This window comes from Blennius ocellaris (genome assembly GCF_963422515.1).
Source record: "Blennius ocellaris genome assembly, chromosome: 15".
NCBI lineage: Eukaryota > Metazoa > Chordata > Actinopteri > Blenniiformes > Blenniidae > Blennius > Blennius ocellaris.
In genome coordinates, this window is record NC_137664.1 from 3,597,105 (window position 1) to 3,611,817 (window position 14,713).

Genomic DNA, 14,713 nt, shown 5'->3' on the forward strand with positions numbered 1-14,713 from the left:
CCTAGGGGCTTGTTCTCTGAGAGATTATTCTGGACACAAACTAAAAGCCAATGTTTTGGGGTTGGGTTTTTTTTTTGTTTCATAATCTTCTGTAGTTTAACCCCTCCACCACACACACACACACACACACACACACACACACACTCACACACACACACACACACACACACACACACACACACACACACACACACACACACACACACACACACACACACACACACACACACACACACACACACACACACACACTGCTCAGAATGAAATATTTTTGCTGTGTGGTATCACAGTGTGACACAAAACCAAAAAGTAATCAAAGCTGAATTAAAACATGCGAAAATGTTATATCAAGGGTGATTCGACACTCATTAGTCGCACAATTCTTTTGATAGTCACAACAACTTATGTCACCGTCACTCCGGGAGTTAAGAGTTGTTTAATCAAGGACAAGCTTTGCTGTTTTAAAGCAAAAGAAGCCGCGTCGATTCTATGAATAATCCCTGAACTATCCACTAAATGACACGCACTACATGAAAAGAACCTCGTTTCTCGAAAAAGATAAAATAAGAAACGTAACCTGGGTTATGTCACATTAATAGTGAATCAAAAGAAGCTAATGAGACTAACATTCAGTTCGTGGTGATAATTTGTAAACTGAAATTGTGGATTACAAAAAGACATATTTTGTGAACTTCTGGTGGAGCACAGTCACACAACATTGATGACTTTGATCTGGTTTTGTGTTGTGACTGAGAAATGTTAAACTCCTGCTGTGTGGGAAAAAAGCATTAGCAGTCGAGGTAGTCGATGATATTACAACGTTAATTCAAATCCAAGCATCGGTTTCTTTGCCGGTGTTACAGGAAGAGGAATCAGACCAGTTGAAATGCAAAACCATTATTGCTGAAATTCACAACTCACAAAACCCAATTTATGGAGAGAAAACACTGCTCAAAGGGGGAAAACACTTAGAAACAACAATAAAAATCAATTCGGTTCTTGTTTGAAAGATTTCATGTGTTTCGCAGACTGTCGATGAGTTTCTGGCCGGTTGAAGTCCCGCCACAATAATCCAACTTTCAGCACAGCACGCACAGCTTTGTTGTGGGAGTTATGTCACAGATTATATACATCACAGGAGTTGTTATCTTTTCGCACAGTGTTTTAAAATGCAAGTGTGAGCGCATTGCAAGGCTTCAGACCACTGAGGCTCCCCTCCCAAAACACATGAGGCATACATGTGATGTTATGTGCTGTCAGATCTATAGCGGATCAGATAGATGATTTGATGCTTCAGTTGTCATTGTGATAAGAGGCATTTCCTCTACTAATTTTGTAACTTTATTATAAGATATTTTCTGTTTTCATTGAGGCTTTGACCGATCACCTCACAAATCATGTTTTTCACCTTTTCCTCGGATTATAATTAATTCAGGGTGAACACAAGCAAACAAACACGGAAACGATTAACCATCTCCAGTTAATTCCTGTTTCAAAGGAATTAACCTTAATTCCTGTTGTAAACAGGACCTAATGCATCCATAACGCTCATTTTAATACGTCTGTGCAAGAAGTCGCTTTTGGCGCAAGATTTAATGGAAAAATGTTGAGCTAAAAAAATCCCCCCCCCCCAAAAAAAAACAAAAACAACAAACAACCTGCTTTAGATTCTGAAGATGTTTCGCCTCTTATCGAGACGGTTTCATCAGATCTACCATTTTGAAAGACCGAAAGCGTGTCCAGTTGCCTTTTAAGACAAGAATCAGGGACTCCTTAACACTGATGTTATCCCGTCTTCAAAGACGAGTGACACAAGGGAATCGACCAAACACAGGAGAACACGGGGAAACAACAAAGTTAAAAGAGCTGCGGTTTTAATTATTGATTCAAAAATAAATGACGATCTCAAATGATAATAAAGCTTTCTTTAGAATTACAAAGGTTCAGATGTACTTTTTTGAACCTCACATTAAATAGGTCCCAGTGGAATTCCTTTGTAAACAAACATTCCGTTCACATCCAGTGTTGCTCTCGGAAAATATATCCCACATATGCTTTTGGCTAAAACAACCAAGATGGATGTGTTTTTCTCCTCATTAGTGGTATTAAATATATGCCATATTGTCTGCTTTTGGCCGTGCCGCTCGGTTTTATCCCACATAAGCAATAATCCAGCAGCGAAGTGTGTTTCTGGGCAGGGGAAAGGAGTTTCCCACCTGCACGGGGAGGCAATGCAAACCACAAGCCGACTGTCTTCTGCCCTTTATACTGTATGAATAATTCCTCAGTAGTGCTGCAGAGCACATTGCAGAGAAACACCACAATCCCTGCAGGCACGAGGATTTCTCATTTTTACATTTAATTTGCTGGATGAATGAGATGTCGGATGAGCCAAGAGAGTATAAAAAGCAGCAGTGATAAACCATAGCAGGAGTCACGCCGCATTGTGCCTTTGCATGACCTTTCGTGCAGTCTTACCAAAAAAATGGGAATTTCATCTGACCCGCACAGTGTCCAGCCATTTAAAATATGCTTTTAATGCTTATTTGCGTCCTGTCTGCATTTGTTTAACTCGCCTCTTTTCACCGATACCATCGAAACTATTGCGGCTGATTTTGATTTCTTTCACTGGCTTCGATCTATTATTACAATGAGTGTATTTCATATTTCATCCACTTTGAGTAGCTATAATTATATATTATATCAAAACAGGTTGGGTGAAATATGCTTATGTGTATGCTTGGCAGCAGTTGGATGAAACATTGATACCCATCTTGTGTCTGTAGGCTAAATATGGGGCTGCGGCTCACTGGAGCCAGCCAGAACATAACTGCCCATTAATCCACCAAGCAAAGTTTTTATTATGTTTTTTTTTTTTTCTTCCCCATCATAGTTTGATTCGTGAATTGAATCACAACAGACTTGGTGTGCTAATTCACATTAATCAGCCTTGGTTTTACCTTTTGGACAAAGCCCGTCTCACTTGTTTATTCAAAGCAAAGCTAATTGTCTCGGGGCTTTATTTCCGTTTTATTATTCACACACATGGAATGGAAGGGTATTAGACGTATCTAACTTATTATATCAGATGCGCAGTTATGATAATCTTTAAAATAACTGCCATAAAGAAACTTAGTTATTTGTGTTATTTTTGTCTCCTTCAATTGGACCCGTCTTGATGATGTGCACAAGCTGATACTACTGTCACACTGTTGTGACACTCGAGCAGAGCTGTCAGCGTTGTGTGAGCCACTATAGTTGATTCTTACTCATTAAATTCATGTTAAGTTCAAGCTACATTAGCGAGGAGGAGGAGGAGGAGGAGGAAGAGTGTAATTTTTTATCAATAAAATCTGGGATTTTAAGATTTACACAACCAAAAAACAAAATGATTTTCAAACATGCTGATTATTAAGGTGAGTGTCACAGGTGCTGCAAATATTGGTTTACTGTTGACAACTTATTGTTTCATTTTGCCTGATTGCGAAGCACTTTGTGATTTCTATCTGAGAAAATTGCTGCATGAATAACACTTGCTTTCTTGCTGCTGTCAGAAAGACTGAGATAGTTTGGAATTTATTGTGCTGCTTTGTTCACTTGGGATGAATGTTTTGGTGAATGCTTTGACTAAAGCGAACAGATTGACTCCCCTGCTGTTTTTATCCAATTTCATTGCCAAATTAACCTTTAACACACATTTTTGCATGACGGGAGGGGAAAAAAACCAACTCGTGTACAGGTAGAACATGCAAACCCAGAAAGTCATACAATGAGCCTGAACCTGACAACCACTGCAACGACAAGTGTTTTTGTAAAAGCTAAAAAACGGTAAATTATGTCTCTGTTTACATGATGATGTTTCAATGAAAACACATCATTTTTGCATTTCAGAAAAGAAAAATTGTGTTTACACAGCAACAAAAATGATGCCCGTTTAAACAGGAATTTCAGAAACGTTGAAAAAAAATTGTACTTATTATTATGCTGTACTATTATTATGGTTTGTAATGAAACTGCACACAAGCATGCAGAGAATAATATGCTATAAGCTGACTTTCAAGTGAAAAACTACCCAGTCCCAGGAGAATATGGACTGGGAGTAACGACACTCTAAAAGCAAACATTGTTGTTACTGTCTATCTCCTCAGGCATGTGCAGAGGAACTATTTTTTTTACGGATGTGCACTTGCGTAGTAGCAGCATTTTTGAAAAGTTTCAGTAGCTCAGAGAATCGTTGTCATATCAACGTGACAAAAGTTTCCTGTTTTCAATCGAAAGTGTTGTAGTGAAAACATGGCCAAAAAATGCAGTAACACAGACACTTCCTTCATAGGAAATAGGAATATTTAGTCGTTAGAGTAACACATTCAAAAGTAATAATAAACAATAATAGTAACATTTTACTGTGCATAATCATGAAATTAATGGAATTTCCGGAGTATTGAGGGCACCGAAATATAAGCCGCACCCACCAAATTGAAAAAGAAAAAAGTACCCCAATAAAAATGAAGTCGGATTTACGTGATGCACCTGAACGCATCACCAATGTATCTGCCTCGAGTTTAATGACTGGACCAATCAGCAAGTATGTATTTGGTATATTTGCCACCTTAACATTAACTAGTTGATGAAGTAATATTTAGTCCTCGCTCATATGAGCTTGAAATGACGATTCTCCTAATAACTTAGTTTTTTTTTTTTTGGAAATGTGGGCAAAAAACATGTTGTTCCCCCCCTTCATTTAAAAGCTTTTCAAAATCAAATGACAAATGCATCTGTGAAAAGATTGAGTGCCTTTTCCAAACCTACTCTGAGGTACAACAGGTTGTACTCATGCCGACTGTCTGACAATGACAGCTTCAAACATTAGGATGGTTAAAAATAAAAAATAAAAAAACTGCGTCAAGGGATTCACAGTCGGGAAATTGGTGACAGTTACTGAAAGGGCAAAGTGATTTTTGCTTCATGAAGTGATTCTCAAAGGTCCACATTAAAGAAGCAAGAATACTAAATTGCAGTAAAAAAAAGGAGCATATTTATCATTTTTGCAGTCATCATGGCATACATGCCCAGAGGTGGTCAAGATAAGCCTGATAGACCACATTATTGACATGTAAATGATCACAGACCCCCCCAGCTATGGCTGCAGACATCACACACACACACACACACACACACACACACACACACACACACACACACACACACACACACACACACACACACACACACACACACACACACACACACACACACACACACACACACGAGGGGCAGAAAGGGATTTAAAGTGTGTACCTACTGAACAGCCTCGGGCTAAGCCCATTACACCACGGAGCACACAATGAAAATCATGAAGACCCGCAGTAACCTGCCTGGCTTGTAAATGACTTCAGTCTCAGAGGTAGGGGGGGGGGGGGGGGGGGGGGGGGTCTTGATGAGTACGGCATCCCATCGCACCGCAAGTACACATTCCCACAAAAACACACAATCACACACAGTACACACAGAAGATGGTCGACCCTTTTGTTCATTTTTCCACACACCTATTCCAAAAACCACAAAGCAAACAGCCGGATGACAAAAAAAAAGAAAAAAAAAAGAGCCAGCCGATGGTGAAATTACTCGTAAACACACGAAAACACGTTCGTGTAAAATTGCAACACTCACATGAACAGCCTCCTAAAAATGTCCATTTACCACCTGCTACTACCGTTCTCACAATAACTATTGCGGAGATAGCTGTAATAATCACGCGTGATTCGTCACTCCGTTTCTTTCTTTTTCCTTCTTGTAGCATCTATAAACAAAGTTTTAAACATGAGGCGCTCTGCCTCAACTGTTTAATAGATGAATATAGCTGCAAAAAAAAACTGCAAACGAGGCCGCTGATTTCGATAATGACCACAATAAACACAATTACAGATACAATGAAAGCCTTTGTGATCGGGAGGACTGAAACATTTTCTTCTTTTGAAACCCAAAATAAAAATGTTATTCGTCGTGCTTTTATAACCAAATTACTGCCCTAAAAAAAAAAAAAAAAAAAAAGGTTTATCTTTGAAACAGCTTGTGGAATTGTGTTATTCTGTCTCATCCAACTTGGGTGAAGCCAATCTCCACTGACTTTTCATGGCCTTAAAGGAAAACACGCGTTCATTTGTTCTTTATTCAAGCCTACACTCTGAATCTTTTGCTAGATTCAGGTCACTTGGCTTGTGCTCCATTTACATGGCGTCGTTAATATATATAGCGTATTGTTATCTGTGTGCATGTTTGTGTCTGTAGTTTCATTGCAAAAACAAACAAACAGCAGCACCTACTAGTGGCCTTAAGTCAGCATTTCTGCTGTTTCCATGTAAACGGACGTCATTTTCTAAACGTTGCTGTGTAACTTTTCTGAAATGAAAAAAAACCCAATGCGTTTTCACTTGAAACATCATGTCGGGTTTTAGTTTGGCTCAGTTGACTAAAAAGTAAAAATATAGATTTCTATGACTTTCAAGGTAATTTATGCAACCTTTTTGATCACTTTGAGTAAAGTAGTTCTCTGCATAGTCCGTCTTATTCATAGTTAACCTTAACTTAACACAAACAAGGAAAAAAATGATAATACTGGTTTTTGTTTGGCTATATTTGTTTACCAAACAGGATGCCATTGTTTTTAAATGTTTCTGATTTGAGCGTAGACAGTTTATAATGGTGAAATTTCTAAATAGACATTGACAAAAATGAAAGCCTACTATTAACAATGCAATCAAATGTGGTAAAAAAACAAAATAACTGACCATTTTTGGCAAATGCTTACAAAATATTACTTAACTGTGACACTAATTTTCTTGGTAATTGTCACAATTGTTTATACGCAAGTCGACTCAAATTATCAGCGCTCTCTCAAAGTCTGGTAAGTGGTCAAATTCAGGAGATAATCACAGTGTGAGCCCGATAAGAAACACAATGCAGTGTTCCTCCTCTTTGTTTTCTGTTGAAAACACACGTCCAATAACTTGCATTTCTTATTTATTTGAAGATGAAACTAAATGCTAACCAAATATGCAGTGTCGCAAAAAAAAAGATAAAGAGGATTTGTATTTACAGTGTTAAAGAGGCGATAGCGTAAAGGGAGAAAAACACATTGTTCATTATGTGTGTCCCTTGTTTGCTTGGTTTGTAAAGTTCAGGCTTTATCTTTATTACTGTCGCTTACATGGCTGTCTGAGCCTGGAAAGGTCAATAAATGGTTTCTAGTTTATTTTCTCTGCTTAAAGATTATGTATGAAACTGTTGCTTGAAAGAGACACTTCGTTTTAATGTATAAAAATCCTACATGTCTCATACATTCCTCTGGCTTTCTTTTATTGTGTAACGACTGAAGTCAGTGGTACAAAGTGTTTGTGTATCAGGTTTCTCAGTGTTGTTCATTTGATTGTTTTTCAATCATCTTTCAACCTAACTGGTCAGATCCGGTATTTATCCACCACTGAGCTGGTATCTGCATTGTTTCCCATGAGGCAAATGTTGAATTCTGTATTTTTGTCTCTTATTTCGGAGGTTTGTGAGCTTGCCCCGATATGACTACGGTTGTGAGATTGAATCAAACGAAGGGGAAAAGATCAGATAATGTGGAGAGAAAAAATGGAGTTTAATGAATCGGCCTGTTTCCACTGTCTGTCTGAAACACAGCTAGCTCAGCTTAGCACACATGGGGAAAGAGCAGCAGCCATTGTGTCTCATCTGAACCCGGTGTCAAGAAATACGATAAGTAAGACAGACGAGGGCAAAGTTGAGTTATGTATTTTTTTTTTTTGTTCGTATATTCTCTTATGTACAGGTCTACTATCTTATAACATGCAACAAGAAATCTCTACAAAACATGTGTAGTGAATTGGTTTTCAATGTTTTCCAGAGCCATTGAAATGTTTTGTTTGAATTCCAGATGCTGAACTTTCTTATGTCTGAATGCTAATCACATCCATGATGAAAAAAATGATCCTGCATTACTAAAGTTTTCATTTGCAAATGTTACATTTTCCAGTGTTTTTTGGTTTCCGCATCACTGATTCCGAATCCCTTCTCTGCATCTTGGTGGAGATTAAGTAAAACAGCTAGAAGAAAATAAGTATCCTGCCAACTCTGTACTTGTTTGTCAATTCTGATGCTTGAGTATAAATTTTGCTGAGTTTGTAAGAAAAGGCGGTTACAGTGGGCCGCACGATCACTTCACAGCTCCCGGTTTGAACCAGCTGTGTGTAGTTTGTATGTTCTTCACGTCTGTGTAGTTTCTTTTATTTATTTTTTTTTTTTCAGGCACTCTTGCTTCCTGACAATATGGACAAGCTTGTTTGGGCAGGTCGTGACTCCAAATTGGCCTTAAGCGTGAATTAATGCGTGCGATTGTCTGTCCAATTGTGTTAGCTCTGTGATTGACTGCCCGCTGTGTCGCCTGCCTTTCCCTGTGTGCGAGGAAAGGCTCCAGCCATGTGTGACTCTCGTCTGACAGTACAGGACTTTATTGAATTTGCGATTGAACACTGTGACTGTTGTAAAAAGGTTCTAATCTATGTTTGAAATGATGAAGGAAATGTGTTGATATATGTTTGGTAATTTCATGTTTGTACAAATAAGTTAAAAGGACTTTATGTTGAAAGTGTTTCTGAGGCGGAAACCTCACTTCCGATAGGTTTTGGTTCCTCCGGCGGAGTTTACAGACGGACCACACGGTTCATGAACGCAACCTCGTGTAAACGGTCTATGAAGTTGATAGGATGGAAAAAAGAAGAAAACTAAAGACTCTTTTCATGACATGGGGCGAATGAGGTACTGTTTGATCGTACGTGTTTGATCATATTGATGTAATTTGACCCATAAAATGTGCCTTTTCACAAGTTCATGCTTTTCATTTCGGTTGTAGTCCTCATGGCGTCCCCGGTACTCTGCAAGAGGTTGTATAAGAAAATAAATGCCCGTTCCAAAAGAGTCTGTGTCCATGGTCGTGACGAGAGCTACAGACACTGTTTTAAATGCATGTAACATTATTGAACAAGTGATGTGTTTTTGTTTGTGAAAAACGGTGACAAAGAAAATAAAATATCGAGAAAAGAAAGTAAAAATTAAGTTGTATTCTGTGTTTGCTATTTTCTTTTTAAAATGAGACATCAGCTCCAAAAATATCTGCCTGAACAGCCTCATAAAGCCACCGCCTCCGTTGTTTTGGTCTGGGATCATTTCCAGCATGTCGGCATCAACACAGTTGAATTAAATTAAAGTTGCTGATCCCGTGATGCTCGGGTGCTGAAAAGGTTGATCATTCACTGGGAAATAGCCAATCAAATAGTTCTAGAGTTCTTGAGAAAAAAAAATAAAATCAAACCTTGACCAAAGAAGTTGCCAGACGGGGTCACTACCACCAACTATTGCTTCAAATAAAATTTTCTGAAGGAAATTGGCATCTATGAGTCTCAGCTTGTGTTTTCAGTTTCGATGTAGACAACTTTATGCTTTCCAGTATCCTTTTTTTCCCCGCGCGTCTCCATCTGTGCAGTAAGGAAAAATTTAGAGGCGCATGGAGCGGTGACGTGTCGCACGAACAGGGCCGCACGGAGGGGCGTGGCCTGTTGAAATGACGGAATTTGGTTCGCGCGGAACCATGCGGAGCTCGAGGACACGTCAGGCATAAACAGCCTTTAATAATGCATGTTATTTGTGTTTATTCTTGCATCTAAACCTGAATAACCATATTTGAATTTAAAAACCAATCTTACTCTTTTTGAATTCTATGACTGTGAGTTCTTATTATCGTTCCATACCGTTCTGGTTGCATGCAATGTAAATTTTCAGATTGCAATCCCCAGACGACGAAATGAAAGCAGATGTGCTCTCGAGATGTTTCGTTCCGATAATGAGACAAGAATGAAGTCTGTTCCGGTGTCTGACATGAAAATATGAAAGGTTGGCGAGGCAAACTGAGTCAGAATGAGTTCTGCGCCAGATAGAGACGTGCAATTACATCCGGCATTCAATCCTATGCTTCCACATCCCGTGCCGCTTATACGCCGTGTTATTAATACACGGCATTGATTAAGTTGGGTGCAGTAGTCTATTTAAGACGCCATCTGCTTGAAACCAACAGTATGAGTAATAAAAAAAAAAAGCTTGCTGCTCAATAGAATTCAGTGGAAAAAATATAACAAAGCAAAAAAAAAAAAAAAGAATTGTGAACCACTCTCTTTTATGTTTTTTTTTTATTTTTTATTTATCCCTCAGCCAATTACAACCCATCCTCTACAGTGCACGCCACGGTGAGCCAAACCTGATAACGCTAATTCATATATACTGAAGCACCGATGGGAAAACGCCGGCAAACATATGTGCACATGAGCCAATTAAAATATGCACAAATCTCCCGACATCCTGTTACCAACACTTGTGAGTGCCATTAAATGCTCCACAATGCAATTCTTGTTTAGAATACTTCCGCGTATTCTCTTGCACTTGCAAAACTCTATTTTATTGCTATTAGTTTCAGCCGCGATGGCAGACAAAATTCCTAAATCCTGCGTGAAGCTGAGTTCAATATCATAAAACATGATTTATTTTTAGAGCATAATGAAAAGCAATGGAGTTCAGTCAGTCTCGGTATGGAAATACTGATTGGAATCATTTGAACCAGTGGGAGAAAAAAGGGTTGAATTTACTTGGAAATCAGATTTTTAAGGCATGTGGGAGATTGATATGTGGCGGCACACTCAAGCATTTTGTGAGACCTCCAACCCGCTCCCGTCTCGTCGCTTGAATTTAACACTGCCCCGCAGATCCTCCACACCCACTGAGTCCATGACAGCACCCGGGAATCAAAAATACTCACTCAAACACTCGTTGGCTGAATCCCCAGTAGCCCTGGCCCAGGGTCTGTCCTGGTAAAAAGGGTGACATCTCTGGCAGTCGGCTCCCGCCGTGTTATGCTGGCAGGCGCAGGCCAGGCGTCCGTGTTCCCCCTCGGTGCACTCACTGGCATGACCATTACACTTACATCTGAGGGGGAAACAAAGACAGGACTGCTAAGTCAAGTCAGCGTGTACAACCTTTCCTACACTCCCTTCTTGCTCTCAGTGACTCTCCTTTCCGGCACAAGTGCAGATGCAGTTAAGCACATTTTGAATGTGTGAGGGTAGCGGGGAGTGGAGGGGGTGAAAGTGAGAAGGTATTTCCACCGTAAGGACTTGTCACTTCCTATTATTTCTCACCAGCATAAACACAGCCTGAGATGAGGTGGGGATATTTTTTTCTTCTTCTTCCCCTTCGTTGAGTACACTTTTCAACTGTGTTAATGCGCCAATACTAATACGCACGTGTAGCGCATGTACATTTTACCGCTGCACGCTTCGATATATAAATACAGTATACCGCATTTCTGTATTCTCTAGTGTGACTCGGTATTATGAGATAAACATGCAATTTATTAATCCAGTTTTTCACAAGACAGTTCTTATCTGCTCATTTCCTCTCCCTCTCTGCATGTGGAGAATCATTTCCTCCGAAGCATCATGGCAGCCACGCTTTCTTCTGTGTGTGTGTGTGTGTCTACTACTCCCTGGCAGCTACGCCAGTTTTGTCAAGTGGCCACGATAGGGGACGGGGACTTGTCGCTGAGTGGCAAGCTCTGTCAAATTTAGCCAGCTGTCCCGGAACCAGATGCCTGTTTTGCCTGAGGCTTAAGCCTGGTTGTTTTTTTTTGTTTTTTTTATGCTGTTGCTGGGATGACAACAAACCCACTAACTCCAAAGTGCCTCCAATCCACATGTGAGACCTCTGCTTGACTTGTCGGAGCAATAATTCAAACTGAATATGTTAATAGGGAGTTGACCTGAAGTGATGTACACCCACACACACACACACACACACACACTGTATATACATATGCATATACTGTATATGATTTTGTTGATGGCAGGAATCAAATTCTTGACCATTTCAAGCTTTATTTATGGAAGTTTCATGGTGTTAACTTCTGCTTCCCGATCATATTTCCAGAGTTTCACAAGATTCACACTCTACTTTGCAGATACACAGTCTGACCTGATGAATCAGTCGAGGTTAAGGAGATTTTTTTTTATAGGGGAGCAGAAATTACTGCTTTTTCACGGCACAGCTCGGAGGTCAGGAGCTTGTTTCTTGAACTCTTTAAGCCATTAATGCAGGCTTTTTTGTTTGTTTGTTTGTTTTTATAGCAGTCTTCTTCAACTGTGGTTGCAGTGATACTCTCTGCAAAAAGGCATCATTTACAGCGTCTGACTCACCTCCTCACTGGGCACCACTGTGGTGTGAAGGTGGATGTACTTATGGAGAAAGCACTGGTATAAGGCTAACACATCATCATGCGGCTCTCTCCCTAAGGTGTTGCGACATCGGTGGGTATTTGCCATGCCGCTGTAGCAAATGCTAAATGTTTGTGACAGGTGTCGGATCAAGTTTAGATGCCTTCTGAAGGCTTCATCTCAACTATTTAATCGGCCACACTTCTTCCTGCGATGGCGAAGTGCGGCCGGGTCCTTGGCGCGATGTCCTCTCTCATTACTGTGAGTAATAAGCCAAAAGAAGTGGAAGGAGGACGGAGGATCATCTCGGTCGACTCTCATCTGATGGCGAAATGCCCGACAGCAAGCAGCCTGGAGTTTAAAGTGTTGATTGCTCGTGTTGCTTTGCACACTTATACATGTGTTGCGTAACTGTTTGCCCTGAATATTACGTGCAATAAATATGCATTCTCAATATGTTTAAAAGAAAATAGCAATTGTGTCCAGGCATTTATATTAATTAATGGAAAGATAATGCCTGTGGAAAGTGTTTGCTGTAACAATGAATGTGATGTTGGATTATTACTTGCCTAAAACACCAGATGGGATGCAATAAAATGTAATAAATATTTAATCAAAACCCTGATTTTGTCCTCTGACTCAACACCAAATATTTTCAGAGGCTGTATCGACCAACATGGTATACGCTGGACATCATCATCCTGAGGCTCGAGTGTCAAAATATATGCTTTTGGATGCCCGACTGCCCACTCCCTCCATCCTCGGGCCTCGATTGTGTCTCCTCCAGAACAGATTTCACAAAGGCAGACGATATTATATAAATGAATTGGCCTGAGACAGAGATGAAAACTGGAAACACACCATGCAGCGACAAAAAGAGTCGGAGGGAAAAGGCTGAAAGTCTCATACCTGCCACCCACGGCGAAATCCGAGATGGCATAGAAGTACGAGCGCAACACTTTGGAGTCCTTGAAAAACTCGTCTCCGAAGGTGTTGAGTCGATCTAAAGAGATGAGCAGGTCAGTCGCCGTCACCCATTCCTGAAAAACAGAACAAAAACTAGGGGAGAAGAAAAGACCAACGAGGGGAGAAAACAAAAAGAAAAGCCACCTTTTGATGATTAAAAATAAGAAAAGGTATGAATGAAAACCGCGGGAGGGCAGGTGGTGTAATGGCTGCTGCCGCTGTTGGAGGTGCGAAGAAACAGGAAATGAGAGGAAGAACACAAAGTGGGTCGCAGTTAAAAGAGTCAAGGAAGACTGCAAAATTTGAAAAATAAAGTCGATGGATCAAAAACAGAAGCAATGGAGGTGGAAAGAACAGATGTAATGTAGAGATAATGAGTATGGCGCAGGGAATTGAGTGAATGTCAAAGCGAGGTGGGGGAGAGAAGAAGGATTAATGGAGACAAAAAGCTGAGAGAGAGAGAGAGAGAGAGACAGAGAGAGAGAGAGAGAGAGAGAGAGAGAGAGAGAGAGAGAGAGAGAGAGAGAGAGAGAGAGAAAAGAGACAACACAGCAGCAGTACTTCAGTATAATGGATGGCACTTGGCAAAGCTCCCACCCCTGATATGATTCAAGCTCTTCTGTCCAAGCTGCCAGCAAAAGGTAAAGACAGGCTGAAGCAAAAGTGGGAGAAGAAAGCGAAAAGGAATAACACAAATGGGAAGTATAATGGCGGCCTGCAATAGAAAAGAAAAGGAAAGAAAAAGCAGGCAAGGTAAAGAGAGAACAAATGACATCTTTTGCCCGTGAACAGATCCAACTTTAAAACAAATAGCTGGCAAGAAACTTTCTGTCTGTTTCTCGGCTGGTTTGTGGCAGTCTTGAAAGGAAAAAAAAAATAATAAAAAAATCCTGTAATGTACGTTTTGAAGCTTTTCCCAAGAGAGGCCTTTGAAGTGTGGCAATGGGAGACGAGGAGATTGCGGCGGATGGGCTTCAGACTACAAACACATGTGACAAGTTCATGCGGTATGTTTTTGTAGTACTGGAGCCGATCACACAACAGTACCTCCGTTAAAAATCCCTCTTATTATTGTCAAAAGGTTAATATGTCCTTTGCCATCTTCACAACATGGCCAGTGAGTTTACGCATTCAGAGATGTTATTAATGGGGAGATCAATGTGTTCCTGCACTAAATTTTGACCCGTTGTAGACTAAGTTTGAATATATTTTAAGTCTAACTTTGAATCTGTTTTCTTTTTTAGACTGTTTGGACTTGTTTCTCCATTAAGTTTGCAATTCTTTTTTAGACTAAGTCTGGACCCGTTTAAACACAATATTTTGACCTGTTTTTAACTGTTTTAAACTCATTTTAGACCTGTTTGTAGACTACATTTGGACATGTTTATAGACTAACATTTTACTTGTTTTAGACATATTTTAGGCCTGTGCTT

At 40.0% G+C, this 14,713-nt stretch overlaps 1 protein-coding gene across 1 annotated transcript in view; it reads right to left on the reverse strand.

The window, feature by feature from the left end:
• Window positions 1–14,713, reverse strand: part of lamc3 (laminin, gamma 3) — a 129,486-nt gene that overhangs the window by 86,145 nt on the left and 28,628 nt on the right. The window contains exons 3-4 of the mRNA XM_080510274.1: window positions 13,224–13,354; window positions 10,865–11,031 (exon numbers count right to left, since the gene is read on the reverse strand). Of these exons, the coding sequence (XP_080366400.1) occupies window positions 10,865–11,031; window positions 13,224–13,354 (298 nt within the window). The remainder of the gene's footprint in view (window positions 1–10,864; window positions 11,032–13,223; window positions 13,355–14,713) is intronic.